General features: G+C 49.8%; 1 protein-coding gene across 1 annotated transcript in view; it reads left to right on the forward strand.

Moving 5' to 3' along the window:
• Positions 1-10,101, forward strand: part of SLC25A34 (solute carrier family 25 member 34) — a 98,127-nt gene extending 88,026 nt beyond the window's left edge. Inside the window, exon 6 of the mRNA XM_078642588.1 lies at positions 8,133-10,101. Coding sequence (XP_078498714.1) covers positions 8,133-8,315 — 183 coding nt within the window. The 3' untranslated portion in view covers positions 8,316-10,101. The remainder of the gene's footprint in view (positions 1-8,132) is intronic.
• The last annotated feature ends 3,976 nt before the right edge of the window (positions 10,102-14,077 follow it).

Here is a 14,077-nt window from a genome sequence, read left to right on the forward strand (position 1 = left end):
GTGGTAAGACGTAGGAGAAGAAACAAGTACGCTTGAGAATTCATCCTGTGTTTTTGGGAGGGATGGGGAGAGGAAGAGCAGAGAACATGGAATCGGGATTCGATTATCTAACCTAACTATGTGGACCGAATTGATCTATGGTCAAGATGAACTATTGGGTAGCATGAGGGGGGTGAGAACATTGAATCGGGATTAGATTAGTCAACCTAACTATGTGGACTGAAATGACCTATCGTCAAGACGAATTGTTGGGGAGTATGACACCATGATATGATATATGGAGGATGTACAGAACTATGATATGTGTCAATGTAACTAACTGTAACAAGGCTTACCCTGATTCTGTAATATATATAACCTGTTCAGAAATAACAATACATTCTGTTTAAAAAAAAAAAAGAAAAAGTAAGGTAACAAGCTTCCAGATTCACAGCCTATTACAATATTATTAATGAATTTTATAACACACCAGATCCAATCAATCTTGAGAATCAGAGATTACAGCATGATTTAGCAGCACCATATTGCAGCAGTAGCATGGTTATCCACACTTCCATAAAAATGACACACAATTTCAGTAATTGCATACATGTGATTGTGCATAAACAGTGCATTAGATAACAGTATACTGGTAGACAGTGACTGTGATTGTCAGAAAAGGGACAGAGACATGTAATAGGAGTGATAAAAAAGGAGCAAGTGGTTAGGGGTAGGACTGAGTGCGAGAAATAATTATTCTATTACTTTCGGCAATTGCATTACTCTGTGTCCTACTGTCGCTTATCTCCATTATGCAATGAGGCCCCTGTGCCTCGTAGACACCCCCCCTACCACTATAAAAAGCTACCTCGCCTTGCACACCTCCTGTACCTTCCAAGGTGCCATAGACACAGTTGGCCTGACAACCAGGAGGGAGAGAGGGCCGTAATGGAGATAAGCAAGAGTAGGATAAACTCCTCGTCCCTCTCTTTTATCTCCATTATGTAATGAGACATACAAAGCCAAAAAAGATCAGGGCAACTGTACATATTCATGCCAAGATATACCCAAAACAATTGCACATGAATGGTCAAACAAATAGCAAAGACAGTCCAGTTCCAACACAGTGGACAGAACCATAGAACCAAAAGCTGGCCCCCCAGCTCACAAAAGAAAGAAGACAGGAAAGACAATGAGACAAGCAAACTCGGCCGACTAGCAGATGCTAACACCACTACAACAAGCATTGCAAATGCAATAGGTCTCGCATTAGAAAAGTTGGAGTTATTGGTCTTGTAAATGACATATTTTATTTATTTGTTGGTTTTTAAAATTGCTAAATTGATGGCTTTGTCATTTACAATGCCAATAGTTATAACTTTCGCGAATGTGACACCTATAGCATTTGGAATGCAACATGTTTTGTATTTACGTGACTTAGATGGCAGCTCTGGTCGTTAGGCCACATCTCTAGAGAGCAGGAGAGTGCAGCAGGGGAGAGAAGCACAGCAATGCAATAGGTCTCGCATTAGGAAAGTTTGAGCTATTGGTATTGTAAAGGACACATTTTTTATTTATGTGCTTGTTTTGAAAATAGCGAAATTAATAGCTTTGTTATTTACAATGCCAATAGTTTTATCTTTCGCAAATGTGACACCTATTGTAACACAATATGTGTTGTGAGGGTGAGTGAGGGTGAGGGGTTGAGGGTGAGTGAGGGTGAGTGAGGGTGAGGGTGAGTGAGGGTGAGTGAGGGTGAGGGTGAGTGAGGGTGAGTGAGGGTGAGGGTGAGTGAGGGTGGGTGAGGGTGAGTGAGGGTGAGTGAGGGTGAGTGAGGGTGAGTGAGGGTGAGTGAGGGTGAGTGAGGGTGAGTGAGGGTGAGTGAGGGTGAGGGTGAGTGAGGGGTTGAGGGTGAGGGTGAGTGAGGGTGAGGGTGAGTGAGGGTGAGGGTGAGTGAGGGTGAGTGAGGGTGAGGGTGAGGGGTTGAGGGTGAGTGAGGGTGAGGGGTTGAGGGGGAGTGTGAGTGAGGGTGAGTGAGGGTGAGGGTGAGTGAGGGTGAGTGAGGGTGAGGGTGAGTGAGGGTGAGGGTGAGTGAGGGTGAGGGTGAGGTTGAGGGTGAGTGAGGGTGAGGGGTTGAGGGTGAGTGTGAGTGAGGGTGAGTGAGGGTGAGTGAGGGTGAGTGAGGGTGAGGGTGAGTGAGGGTGAGGGTGAGTGAGGGGTTGAGGGTGAGGGGTTGAGGGTGAGTGAGGGTGAGGGGTTGAGGGTGAGTGAGGGTGAGGGGTTGAGGGTGAGTGAGGGTGAGGGGTTGAGGGTGAGTGAGTGAGGGTGAGTGAGGGTGAGTGAGGGTGAGTGAGGGTGAGGGTGAGTGAGGGTGAGTGAGGGTGAGGGTGGGTGAGGGTGGGTGAGGGTGGGTGAGGGTGAGTGAGGGTGAGGGTGGGTGAGGGTGAGTGAGGGTGAGGGTGAGTGAGGGTGAGGGTGAGGGGTTGAGAGTGAGGGTGAGGGTGAGTGAGGGTGAGTGAGGGTGAGGGTGAGTGAGGGTGAGGGTGAGTGAGGGTGAGGGGTTGAGGGTGAGTGAGGGTGAGGGGTTGAGGGTGAGTGAGGGTGAGGGTGAGTGAGGGTGAGGGTGAGGGGTTGAGGGTGAGTGAGGGTGGGTGAGGGGTTGAGGGTGAGTGAGGGTGAGTGAGAGTGAGGGTGAGTGAGGGGTTGAGGGTGAGGGGTTGAGGGTGAGTGAGGGTGAGGGGTTGAGGGTGAGTGAGGGTGAGGGGTTGAGGGTGAGTGAGGGGTTGAGGGTGAGGGGTTGAGGGTGAGTGAGGGTGAGGGTGAGTGAGGGTGAGTGAGGGTGAGGGGTTGAGGGTGAGTGAGGGTGAGGGTGGGTGAGGGTGAGGGTGGGTGAGGGTGAGTGAGGGTGAGGGTGAGTGAGGGTGAGTGAGGGTGAGGGTGAGTGAGGGTGAGGGTGAGTGAGGATGAGTGAGGGGTTGAGGGTGAGTGATGGTGAGGGTTGAGGGTGAGTGAGGGTGAGGGTGAGGGGTTGAGGGTGAGGGGTTGAGGGTGAGGGGTTGAGGGTGAGTGAGGGTGAGGGTGAGTGAGGGTGAGGGGTTGAGGGTGAGTGAGGGTGAGGGGTTGAGGGTGAGTGAGGGTGAGGGGTTGAGGGTGAGGGTGAGTGAGGGTGAGTGAGGGTGAGTGAGGGTGAGGGGTTGAGGGTGAGTGAGGGTGAGTGAGGGTGAGGGGTTGAGGGTGAGTGAGGGTGAGGGTGAGTGAGGGTGAGGGGTTGAGGGTGAGTGAGGGTGAGGGGTTGAGGGTGAGTGAGGGTGAGGGTGAGTGAGGGTGAGGGGTTGCGGGTGAGGGGTTGAGGGTGAGTGAGGGTGAGGGTGAGGGGTTGAGGGTGAGTGAGGGTGAGGGGTTGAGGGTGAGTGAGGGTGAGGGTGAGTGAGGGTGAGGGGTTGAGGGTGAGGGAGGGTGAGGGGTTGAGGGTGAGTGAGGGTGAGGGGTTGAGGGTGAGTGAGAGTGAGGGTGAGTGAGGGGTTGAGGGTGAGGGGTTGAGGGTGAGTGAGGGTGAGGAGTTGAGGGTGAGTGAGGGTGAGGGGTTGAGGGTGAGTGAGGGTGAGGGCGGGTGAGGGTGGGTGAGGGTGAGGGTGAGTGAGGGTGGGTGAGGGGTTGAGGGTGAGTGAGGGTGAGGGTGAGTGAGGGTGAGGGTGAGTGAGGGGTGAGGGTGGGTGAGGGTGAGTGAGGCTGAGTGAGGGTGAGGGTGAGTGAGGGTGAGTGAGGGTGAGTGAGGGTGAGGGAGAATGAGGGTGAGTGAGGGTGAGGGGTTGAGGGTGAGTGAGGGTGAGGGTGAGTGAGGGTGAGGGGTTGAGGTTGAGTGAGGGTGAGGGGTTGAGGGTGAGTGAGGGTGAGTGAGGGTGAGGGTGAGTGGTTGAGGGTGAGTGAAGGTGAGGGTGGGTGAGGGGTTGAGGGTGAGTGAGGGTGAGTGAGGGTAAGGGGTTGAGGGTGAGTGAGAGTGAGGGTGAGTGAGGGGTTGAGGTTGAGGGTGAGTGAGGGTGAGGGGTTGAGGGTGAGTGAGGCTGAGGGGTTGAGGGTGAGTGAGGGTGAGGGTGAGTGAGGGTGAGTGAGGGTGAGGGTGAGTGAGGGTGAGTGAGGGTGAGGGTGAGTGAGGGTGAGGGTGAGTGAGGGTGAGTGAGGGTGAGTGAGGGTGAGGGTGGGTGAGGGTGAGGGTGAGTGAGGGTGAGTGAGGGTGAGGGGTTGAGGGTGAGTGAGGGTGAGGGTGAGTGAGGGTGAGTGAGGGTGAGTGAGGGTGAGTGAGGGTGAGGGGTTGAGGGTGAGTGAGGGTGAGGGGTTGAGGGTGAGTGAGGGTGAGGGTGAGTGAGGGTGAGGGGTTGAGGGTGAGGGGTTGAGGGTGAGGGGTTGAGGGTGAGTGAGGGTGAGGGTGAGGGGTTGAGGGTGAGTGAGGGTGAGGGGTTGAGGGTGAGTGAGGGTGAGGGGTTGAGGGTGAGTGAGGGTGAGGGGTTGAGGGTGAGTGAGAGTGAGGGTGAGTGAGGGGTTGAGGGTGAGGGGTTGAGGGTGAGTGAGGGTGAGGAGTTGAGGGTGAGTGAGGGTGAGGGGTTGAGGGTGAGTGAGGGTGAGGGCGGGTGAGGGTGGGTGAGGGTGAGGGTGAGTGAGGGTGGGTGAGGGGTTGAGGGTGAGTGAGGGTGAGGGTGAGTGAGGGTGAGGGTGGGTGAGGGTGAGTGAGGGTGAGTGTGAGGGTGAGGGGTTGAGGGTGAGTGAGGGTGAGGGGTTGAGGGTGAGTGAGGGTGAGTGAGGGTGAGGGGTTGAGGGTGAGTGAGGGTGAGTGAGGGTGAGGGGTTGAGGGTGAGTGAGGGTGAGGGTGAGTGAGGGTGAGGGGTTGAGGGTGAGTGAGGGTGAGTGAGAGTGAGGGTGAGTGAGGGGTTGAGGGTGAGGGGTTGAGGGTGAGTGAGGGTGAGGGTGGATGTGGTGGTGGATGTGGTGGTGGATGCGGTGGTGGTGGATGTGGAGGTGGTGGTGGATGTGGTGGTGGATGTGGTGGATGTGGGGCGATTGCGGCTTGCAAGCTTATTCCGCTCACGTTATGCAGTTTCAAACATGATTGCCACTATTACTCTCAAATTCACTTGGCAGCAAACTGGTGAACTAATTAAAAGAAAGTCGTATTCAGCGTTATGGCCGGTACTTTATTCCAGCAAAGTGGCAAGCCAGTACACACCAATGAGCTAGTAAAGCTAAAAACACACCACATGGCACAATTGCTGGCTGAGCGAGCAGAAGTAAGCCAAACAGCTTTCCCGTAGCTAAGGAGAGCTGAGCTCTTTTTGTAGCAGCACGCATAAGAAAAGTCCCGTATTTTCACCAAAACACTCTCTGATAATGATCAGCCAAATTCAGAAGGCTTCCTGCCCTCATATATTCCCAAGAGAGCAGTAATCTTATAAGGTAATGCTGTCATCACACCTAAAGCTACGGATGAGGAGAGCTTGCTGGAAGACATTCAATTAATGGAAAAAAAAAAAAAAGAAAAGGAGACACGGCCGGCCGGCCGGCCGTGAACTGAAAGCACGGCCGGCCGTGAAAAAGCCTTTGATGCCGCAGGGGGTAATTAGGGGAGGAGAATGGCTGGGCTGAGGCAGAGCGCCAAGCCTTTGATGCAGCAGGGGGCAGAGCGGGAAGAGCTGCTGGCGGCACTAAGCTGACGATTTGATGCTGTGCACGCGCATTTTAACTAATTGCGCTTGCGCATTGAGTTAAAAGTGCACATGCACTTCATCAAATCGCCAGTGAATCGCCAGTGTAGGTAAGCTTTGTTTAAGCCCCCATAGTCTCGCTCTGCTCAATGCGCATGCGCATTGACAGGCGAGACCTAAAAAACAATTGTCAGAAGGCGCACCCCACAAACAACAGAGGCACAAACGGGGAATACTGGAGAGCCAGCTAAACAGGATGTAAATCCCACGAGGGACACACCCCATGAAGGAAAGAGCATAGAGGGGACTGCCCCTTAACGTTCCAAGAGACCAGACCCAGAGCGATGATCAGACTCAGAGCGATGACCAGACGCCCTCCCCCCGTAAGTGGTTGGAAAGCAGAAAGCGCCCAACCTGGAGGTAATCCAGCACCTGAGGCAGAGAAACAGAAATCAGAACCACATGCGACCAAACACACCAAACCCAAAACAACTCCCACTGTAGAGTATAAGAAGTGGTGGCAGAAACCCACCGAACACTAGCACAAAAGAGGAAACAGAGGCCGAGAGACCCTAAACAAGAAGCCACCCCTCTCATTTGCCAAAACGTCAACTGGAGATTCACCAACTAGGGCACCAGGAGACATGGAAACCTCAGGGGAGACGGAACCAATGAAAGCAGCAACTCCAGGTCCTCCATCGATACCCACAACAGTGAAAACCAGTCAGACAGGGACAATGCCTGAGCCAGCCGACCAACGTTCAAGGACACAGGAGGACATCCAACCCCGAAACTGACTAATTGTGATAAGTACCAGGGGAAAAAAACAACCACATCCAAAGTGAGGTCAACAAAACAGGAGCTGACAATAGAGCCAGATGCATTGGAAACCACAGCACCCATGAGTCCTGGCAACATCGCAACACCCAGTACTTGGCCTAAAGAAATAGCAGGAGGGTGTTTTGTTATATGCACCACCACATCTTGAATCAAATTTCGCTGGGGGGCCATACCCTGCACTTGCACCCCGTCCACTGATGCCTCCATGAACACGACCGTTGGGGGTTGCACTCCTGCCTGTTGTACCACTCAGGCAACACAAAACCTTTTTGAAGTGATGATCTTGTTTTTCAACTCCGCATTGCAGCTAGCCCCACCGGGCCGTGCTCTCTGTTCGTCTAGCGCCAATGAACCATACTGAGCTCTCCCAAGTCTACAAAATCTGTCAACGACCTATGGGGGATAAGGCAGGCTTGGTGTGCTGGTACGACCCCAAGACTAAGAACTCCCCCAAACTCATCTGAGCCCTGCACCCAGCTTGAAACCCCCAATGCAGCAATATCACCTGTGCCTACCTGTAACCTGTGGCCTGTGGCCTATGCCCCCTGACTCGCCTCTGCTCACTCCCTGATAATACAGGCGTGCTTCAAATCCAGAATGCCTGTCTGCCATTACTTGCAGAGGCATCAGGGGGAGATGCTTTCCATACCACACCATATAGATCACATTTATGTTTTGATCCCCTCTTTGGGTGGAGGGTCTGTTCATTTGGATAACCATTCGGGGATGGCCGACACCTAGGCCTCCAGATGAATGGCTGTGCACTTATTGAGTGGGTCTAGAAAAAGCAGATGCAACTCACACTTATGGAATGTACCATTTACTGGGACATGGATAATGGGTACATAAATCACATGTGGAAATCAACTGGCCTGCAGCTATGATCACTGTAGCGGGGGGCTGCTCACTCTGACAGTTTGTTGAGACATACTCACACATAGTCTGCTATATAGGTAGCCTAATTAAAAGTGGTCCATTAATAGTAAGCACATCTGATCTGAGGTGTTAAGTGATGAGACTCTCATGTATGAGGTTTGGTAGATTTTGCTAATCCACATCAGGCGGTAACATGACAGAGTGCTGCCACCCTGGTTCAATGCATCCTCGTGTAGAACCCATAGGATCCTTGGCAAACGATTTGTTACCATCTGCGCGGACTCTTGAGATGTCGCCATGCAGTTCCACCCCCCCCTTCAGACTGTCTCTCTCCTCCAAGTGATTTTGGTCGCTGTTGTCACTTTCCATAATGTGTTCAAATAATTTAGACCATTTTAATTTCTTCTTTTTTTCTGTTTTTTGTTCAACTTTGTCTATCTCTCTTTCTAAGTTACTACCCCCACTCCCTCTAATTGTTCCTCTTACTCTGCTAATATCCCCTTCATTCTATTATTGTCTGACTTCCTTCAATGCTCTCCCTCTCTTCAACTATTTCTTCAGGTCTTTTCAACCTTCCACTGTCTCTTCCATTCGGAGGTTTCTGTTTCTTTCCAGATTCCCTTTTCTCTTTTTCTTTTCTTACCTATAGTGCACTTTTGCCACCTCCTCCACCTTCTTGTTGATGCACAATATTTATTGCCATTCAAACTTGCATCCTTACCTCTATTTCTCTTGGTCCTGCAGGGAAAGCTGTACCGTGGTTTTGTGGATTGCTTTCTGAAGATCTCAAAAACAGAAGGCTTCTTGGCACTGTACAAGGGGATCGTGGCTGCTTATGTGCGCCTAGGGCCCCACACCATCCTCAGTCTGCTCTTCTGGGATGAACTGCGGAAGCTTACATACCACTACCAGCACCATGGAAGTTAACACCCGTGGGCGATCTTCCCCGGTCACGGCCTCCGAGGGACAAGTGCTTTCAGCCTCTTGGTTGAACCAGGACACACCTGAAATGGGCTGTAAGGATGCTGCTTTTGGGACAGAAGCACACATCATTTAAACAGAATTGGGGTGGCACAAAATCTATTTCTGGCCAGTTACCTCCACTCCAATTCTCAGGTCTCCTCCTTTTAATCAGGAGCATTGGTTTAGTATTCTAATGCTGTCTTATGGAAAGGTTTTGGCGGGAGAGGGTGCAGAAATTGTCTTATGTTCATCACCTAGTGTAAGCAAAAGATCCGCCCTCCTTGAAGAGTGGATCCTGTGGGAAAGAGTTCACTGTTCCTGTATTTGGAGACTTCATATTTAAGAGTACCATGAAAGATTTTAAACGTTATTTGCTACGTTTGATTTAATGCAATGGTAAGTGATTATTATAATCAGGACTGCTTCACAGGAGTGAGGTTTATGAACTGACCAACCAAACTGAAATGTGTGTAGCCCAACTTATTTGAGAAACTGAAGTCTCTCTTCAATTACGGCCCTGTTTCAGTCCTGTGAAGCAACTATATCCCAGGCTGGGTTGGGGGTTGATCCTGAAAACCGGACCAGAGAAAATCTCAGGGCACTATCAGTGGAACCGCATATGGTTCTTGAAGATGAGAAATGTATGTAATGGACAATGAGGTCAATTTCTGATTTTTTGAAAATGCTGAATATACTCTCAGGGTGAAAACTCTGGCTGAAGACTCTAGCAACGGAGAACTTAATACCACAAAAGACGAGAACCTGTATGTGAGTCTAGTGGTAGCATGTGAAAATGCTGGCTGTAAAGTGTAGATTCTATAAGGTAGGGTACATCCATCGCGACTTTAAAAAAGTACCACCCTACAAACATTTCAACTGATCTATTCCCACTATCAAACACTTAATGCCACATATCCTGGGTGTGAAGATAACATACATTAATTCATTACAGTATGTGGAAAGTGTATTTGTCTGGATGTGGGACTGTAATATAGGTAGAAAGTTTGGTTGAAAGATATTTATGTAAGGTCGTGATTTTAGCAGTCCATGTTTTGCATCTATACTTTTTGCAAAACATGTTTTTTCAGCCTTTGTTTTCACAGGACTTGATCTAGCAGTTGACAAGGGAAACATATATGACCAACTAGAAGGTTAGTGTTTTGAAAATACTGACCATATTGTCTCGGTGAAACCTGTGACTGGAAATCCCAGTAAGGAAAAGTGACTTATCTGTAATCCTAGTTCTCTTTCAGGAGAATTCTCATTAATAGCCATAAGCACTGCATTGTCCTACACATGCGTGGGGCCTCGGGCTCCATGTATAAATGTGACCAAGAAGAATCATGTCAAATGCTGGGCCACCTGTGCCTCAGATGTCTCATGACTGCAGAGTTACTGTGCTGACCCACTGTTGGTGTCTCAGTGGGTACCACTCAGAAGGGTTAATCACTATTATCACAGTCAGATTGTATGAACTATAATTCAGTGGTGGGGAGGAATACTAGAGAAACATGCAGGTTAGGGTTGAGGCACGCTGCTGTGTTTATAAATGTGTGCTAAACTTTTGTAGAGCCTATATCACTTGTTTATAGATAGACAATTCATTGTAAGAAAGCTTATGATAAAAAGAACAATTTAGCAAAGAAATATTGTGACATTGCCCTGGAGGCTGTGATTACTGTGTGTTGATACTTAAGTACAGGGTTGCAGCTGCTCAATTTAACAATAAATATATTTATTTTGTCTGATAGCCCTTATTTTTTCAGCTGTTTATGGTTCATGTACAGATTTTGCCTTTGCGAGAAGTGAATTAGGATGGATTACTGGATGACAATGTGCTCAGTGTACAATAATGTCTTAGAATCATTTAATTCAAGTGTACCAAGTGAGCATAATCTTGATATGGTTACTCTACTGCAGTGTGCAAAATCAACACTTTTTCCATTATATTGTGCCAAATGTACACACGTTCTATTGTCTGTGCATCGTAGAATCCTAAATGTAAAGATTTTCCTTATGCTTACAGCTTAATAGTGTTCTAAATGTAAATCATGTTCAACGGATGTGAGAAAGTGGCTCTATATATACTGGACAATAATGAAGTACAGTGTGTATAGAGTCCACAAACCCCAGAGGTATAACAGAGGTTAAAGTCAGGACTGACCTTACTCTCAAAAGTGGTAGCTTGGTCCAGCAGTAAGGCAGTACCAGAGAGCAGTGCAAAGCATTTGTTGTACACACTCAGTCAGAAAAGGATTTCACACACTCAAAGACTGAACTCCAGGCCAATGGTTTTTATTTCCAAAGATATAGTTGTTTTATTTTTAGAACCAACAGGCATAAAAATATACTTTGCTAGATATGAGAACTCTTATGTAATTACTGTGCAAGGAAGCAATAAAGTTGGTGAACACAATAGGTACAGGAGTTGCTGAAGGCAACCCAAGTCTAGACACACTTTAGCATTGAGCTCAATGGATGGTTACCATAAAAGTACAGTTGATTACAGTACAGATTACTTTAGTAGTTCAAGGGCTAGATCCTAGATTCAGTCCTGGGGTCTATGCTGAAACCAGACTAGCAAAAGCATTTCAGTTACTGTGTTGAATTTTCATGAATATAAAGCTGTTTTAAAAGTTCACACTTAGAAACTTTTCAATGACAATCTGACAATGTTATTCAATGGGAGAAAATTCAGGTTGCAGGTAAAGTATGATCGTGTTACTTTTGTAATCCAGTACTGGGCTTCTAGGGTCAGCACTGGGGACTGAACTAAAAACTGGTAGGTAATTGCGTTTCAGTATTTCGTATGATTTTTAAAGAATATTTCAAGTTTTCAAAAGTAGGCACTTTGAAGAAATTTTAGAGAAAAGCATACAATCGGTTCCTATGGAGAAAATAGAGATTACTAGAAAACCCGGGAAGGATTACTTTTGCGGTTCAGTACTGGGCTGCAAGGTACAGTACTGGCTTCTCGCCTGCTTGCAGGGGAGTACTTCGGAATTCGGACTTCGGCTGATTTTATATGAATATTTGCAGTTTCCAAAACTTCACACTTGGAACATTTTCGAGTCAAAATTGGTCAATGTTATCCAATGGCAGGTAAGGGAAGTACCGGTTTCCAGGTGAGTACTTGGCTGGTGAAGTTAAGGTTCCGTGTATAGACTCAGGGGTCCCCCAGGGTCAGGTAAGCACAGTCGGTTCCGCCCCAGCAGCGCAGGGCCGGCCGGGTGCAGAGGTAGGTAGGCCCAATGATATCCAATGAGGGAAAGGGGGCCTCCAGTTGGTGGCTGCTGGCTAGCAGGCCACGCGGCTGTTGGAGCTGGGCTCCGGGTCACTTGCTCAGGGCAAGGGGGGAAGTAGAATAGGACAAAGGTGGTACAGCCAGTGGCACTCGGGCGGCTGGGTTCAGGGTGCTCTTGAGCCATCGGGCGCTCAATGTTATCCAATGGGAAAGGTCAAAAAGGAACAAAGGCTCCAGACTAGGGGACGGAGACTCTCCAGGGGCGACCAGCACTTCGAGAGGTAAGTTGGGATCTTGGAGCACAGGTAGGTACCCCAAAGGGAGGCCCAGGGGGCGGTAGGGTGCCAGTTGCAGGGGTGTCTTTGGGTGTCGGAAAAGCTTATCCTCGGCTGGTCACGGTTGGGGTGGCCCCTGGTTCTGAGTCTGCAGGCGTCGGCTGGTTCGTCGAGGAGGGTCTTTGGGCACTGCACTTCAGGTCCCAGTCGCCGGGGGGACGTCCTCGTGGTCTTGGTTCAGTTGGGCCCGGCCCGGGCTCGGCGGGTGCAGAGTGGGCTGGTCCGGAGCTTCCTGGTTGGCACCAGGTGGGTTGATGCAGCAGAGCCTCTGCTGATGGGAGTCCAGCCTTTACGAGGGTCAAGTCAGGCAGGTCCTCCGGGTGTCCCAAGGTTGCTGTTTGCAGGAGTCACCGGGATTGAGCAGGAGCAGGTTCCAGGATCGACAGGTCGGCAGGGCTGGGGTCAAGTCAGCTGTTGTCATCCTGTTCTTAGCAGCTGCACGGCAGGTCTTCTTCTTGATCTTCTTTCTTTTTTTCGTATCGGGATCTGAGGAAGAAAGGTTCAGGGAGCCCCTAAATACTGAATTTAGGGGCGTAACAGGTAGGGCAAGGACAGGGACCAATGGGTACACCCCTTAGTCTGCTCCTCTCCTGTGGGATAGGGGCAGAAGCCGAGCTGGGATTGGGCAGGGCTCCCCATCTACCAGATGGCCGGAGCCCGGGGTCGTGCTTCAGCTCGTCTCCCCCACCTGAGGGGTGGGGTTGGCACAGGCTGGCACACCCCCTTCCTGATGTAGTTTTTCCTGCCAGTCATCCCGCCAGAGTGGGGGTAGAACTGGTGGGGGCCAGTTGATGGGTACAGCAAATGGTCTGGAAAGCTCACAGAGGCGGCATGCATTTGAAGCGTCCCCCTGCCCATTCTGGGGGAGGAGACCTAGCACCTCGCCCAGGATGTGCATTGTTGCAGGCCCAGGAGAGCGGGGGGCTCTCCACCCAGGGGTCCAGCAAAATGTCTGCTGTGTGGCAGCCTCTGCAGCCACTCAGCCCAGACGTGGATTGTAGGTTAGGATTTCAGAGGGCATCTCTAAGATGCCCTCTGGTGCATTTTACATTAAATCCCACACTGGCATCAGTGCGGATTTAATGTGCTGAGAAGTTTGGTACCAAACTTGTCAGACTTCAGTGTAGCCATTATGGTGCTGTGGAGTTCGTAATGCCAACCTCCCAGCACCATATACTCTTAATGGCATCACTGCACTTACAGTGCCCAGGAATGGCCCTGGGTACTGTAGGGGCACAGGGCTCATGCACCTGTGCCTACACCTCTGGCATAGGGCACCCAGCTAGAGGAGTGACTGAAATATGCCAGGGCAGTGGGTTCTGTGGGCATGGGACACAGGGATGTGTGCCATGTCGACTCTTGGTTTAGTTCTGTACTTAGGCCCTCAGCCTGCAAAGGCAGCATGTGGGTGCCAGGGTACAGGGACCCTGAGGGTGGCACAATAAGTGCTGCAGCCCTCAGGGGTCTTCTCTGGTCCCCATGCCCTGGGGACCTAGGGTACCCTCTACTAGGGGCTGACAGGTGGCCAGAGAGGCCAATTGGGTTTTTAGTTTCAGCACAGTTTTAGGGAAGGAACACAGGCCCTGGGTACCTGGTTGGCAGGAACCCAGGGCATACTTAGTCAAAGCACATCAACAGTTCAGAACAAAGTGGGGACATACCAAGGCAAGAAAGATGGCACTCTCTCACAATGGATTATTGCTTTATGGTATGCGTAATGTGCATCACTTGCATATGTTTACTGCATTATAGTCTCCCAAGTGCACACCCTTGCCAAAAGATTGCTGCATAGTAAGCTGGATCTGCAACATTCCTCTTTCAGGGTCTTGTCTTGCTTCCAGAAATCCCATGGCTTCCTGCGTTCTGTTTTTGTTCACTCTTCTGAAGCTGGAAGCTTTGAAGGGTCAAGGGAAAAACCAGGGTGCAGCAGCATTATTACTGAGTTTTTTTTTTTTAGTTTTTTTTTTAGTTTTATATAGCGCGAACTAGACCCGAACCGAATCAGGTATCAGAGTGCTTTACATAGCACAAGTTACGTTTTTACATGAGGACACACACTTTCATTTTTTTTAGGCTCGGGGAGATTAAGTGATTTGCCCAGAATCACAGGAGGTTTTTGGCGTCGTTACCGAGACTCGAACCTAGAT

Source organism: Lissotriton helveticus, chromosome 5_1 (genome assembly GCF_964261635.1).
Source record: "Lissotriton helveticus chromosome 5_1, aLisHel1.1, whole genome shotgun sequence".
Lineage (NCBI taxonomy): Eukaryota > Metazoa > Chordata > Amphibia > Caudata > Salamandridae > Lissotriton > Lissotriton helveticus.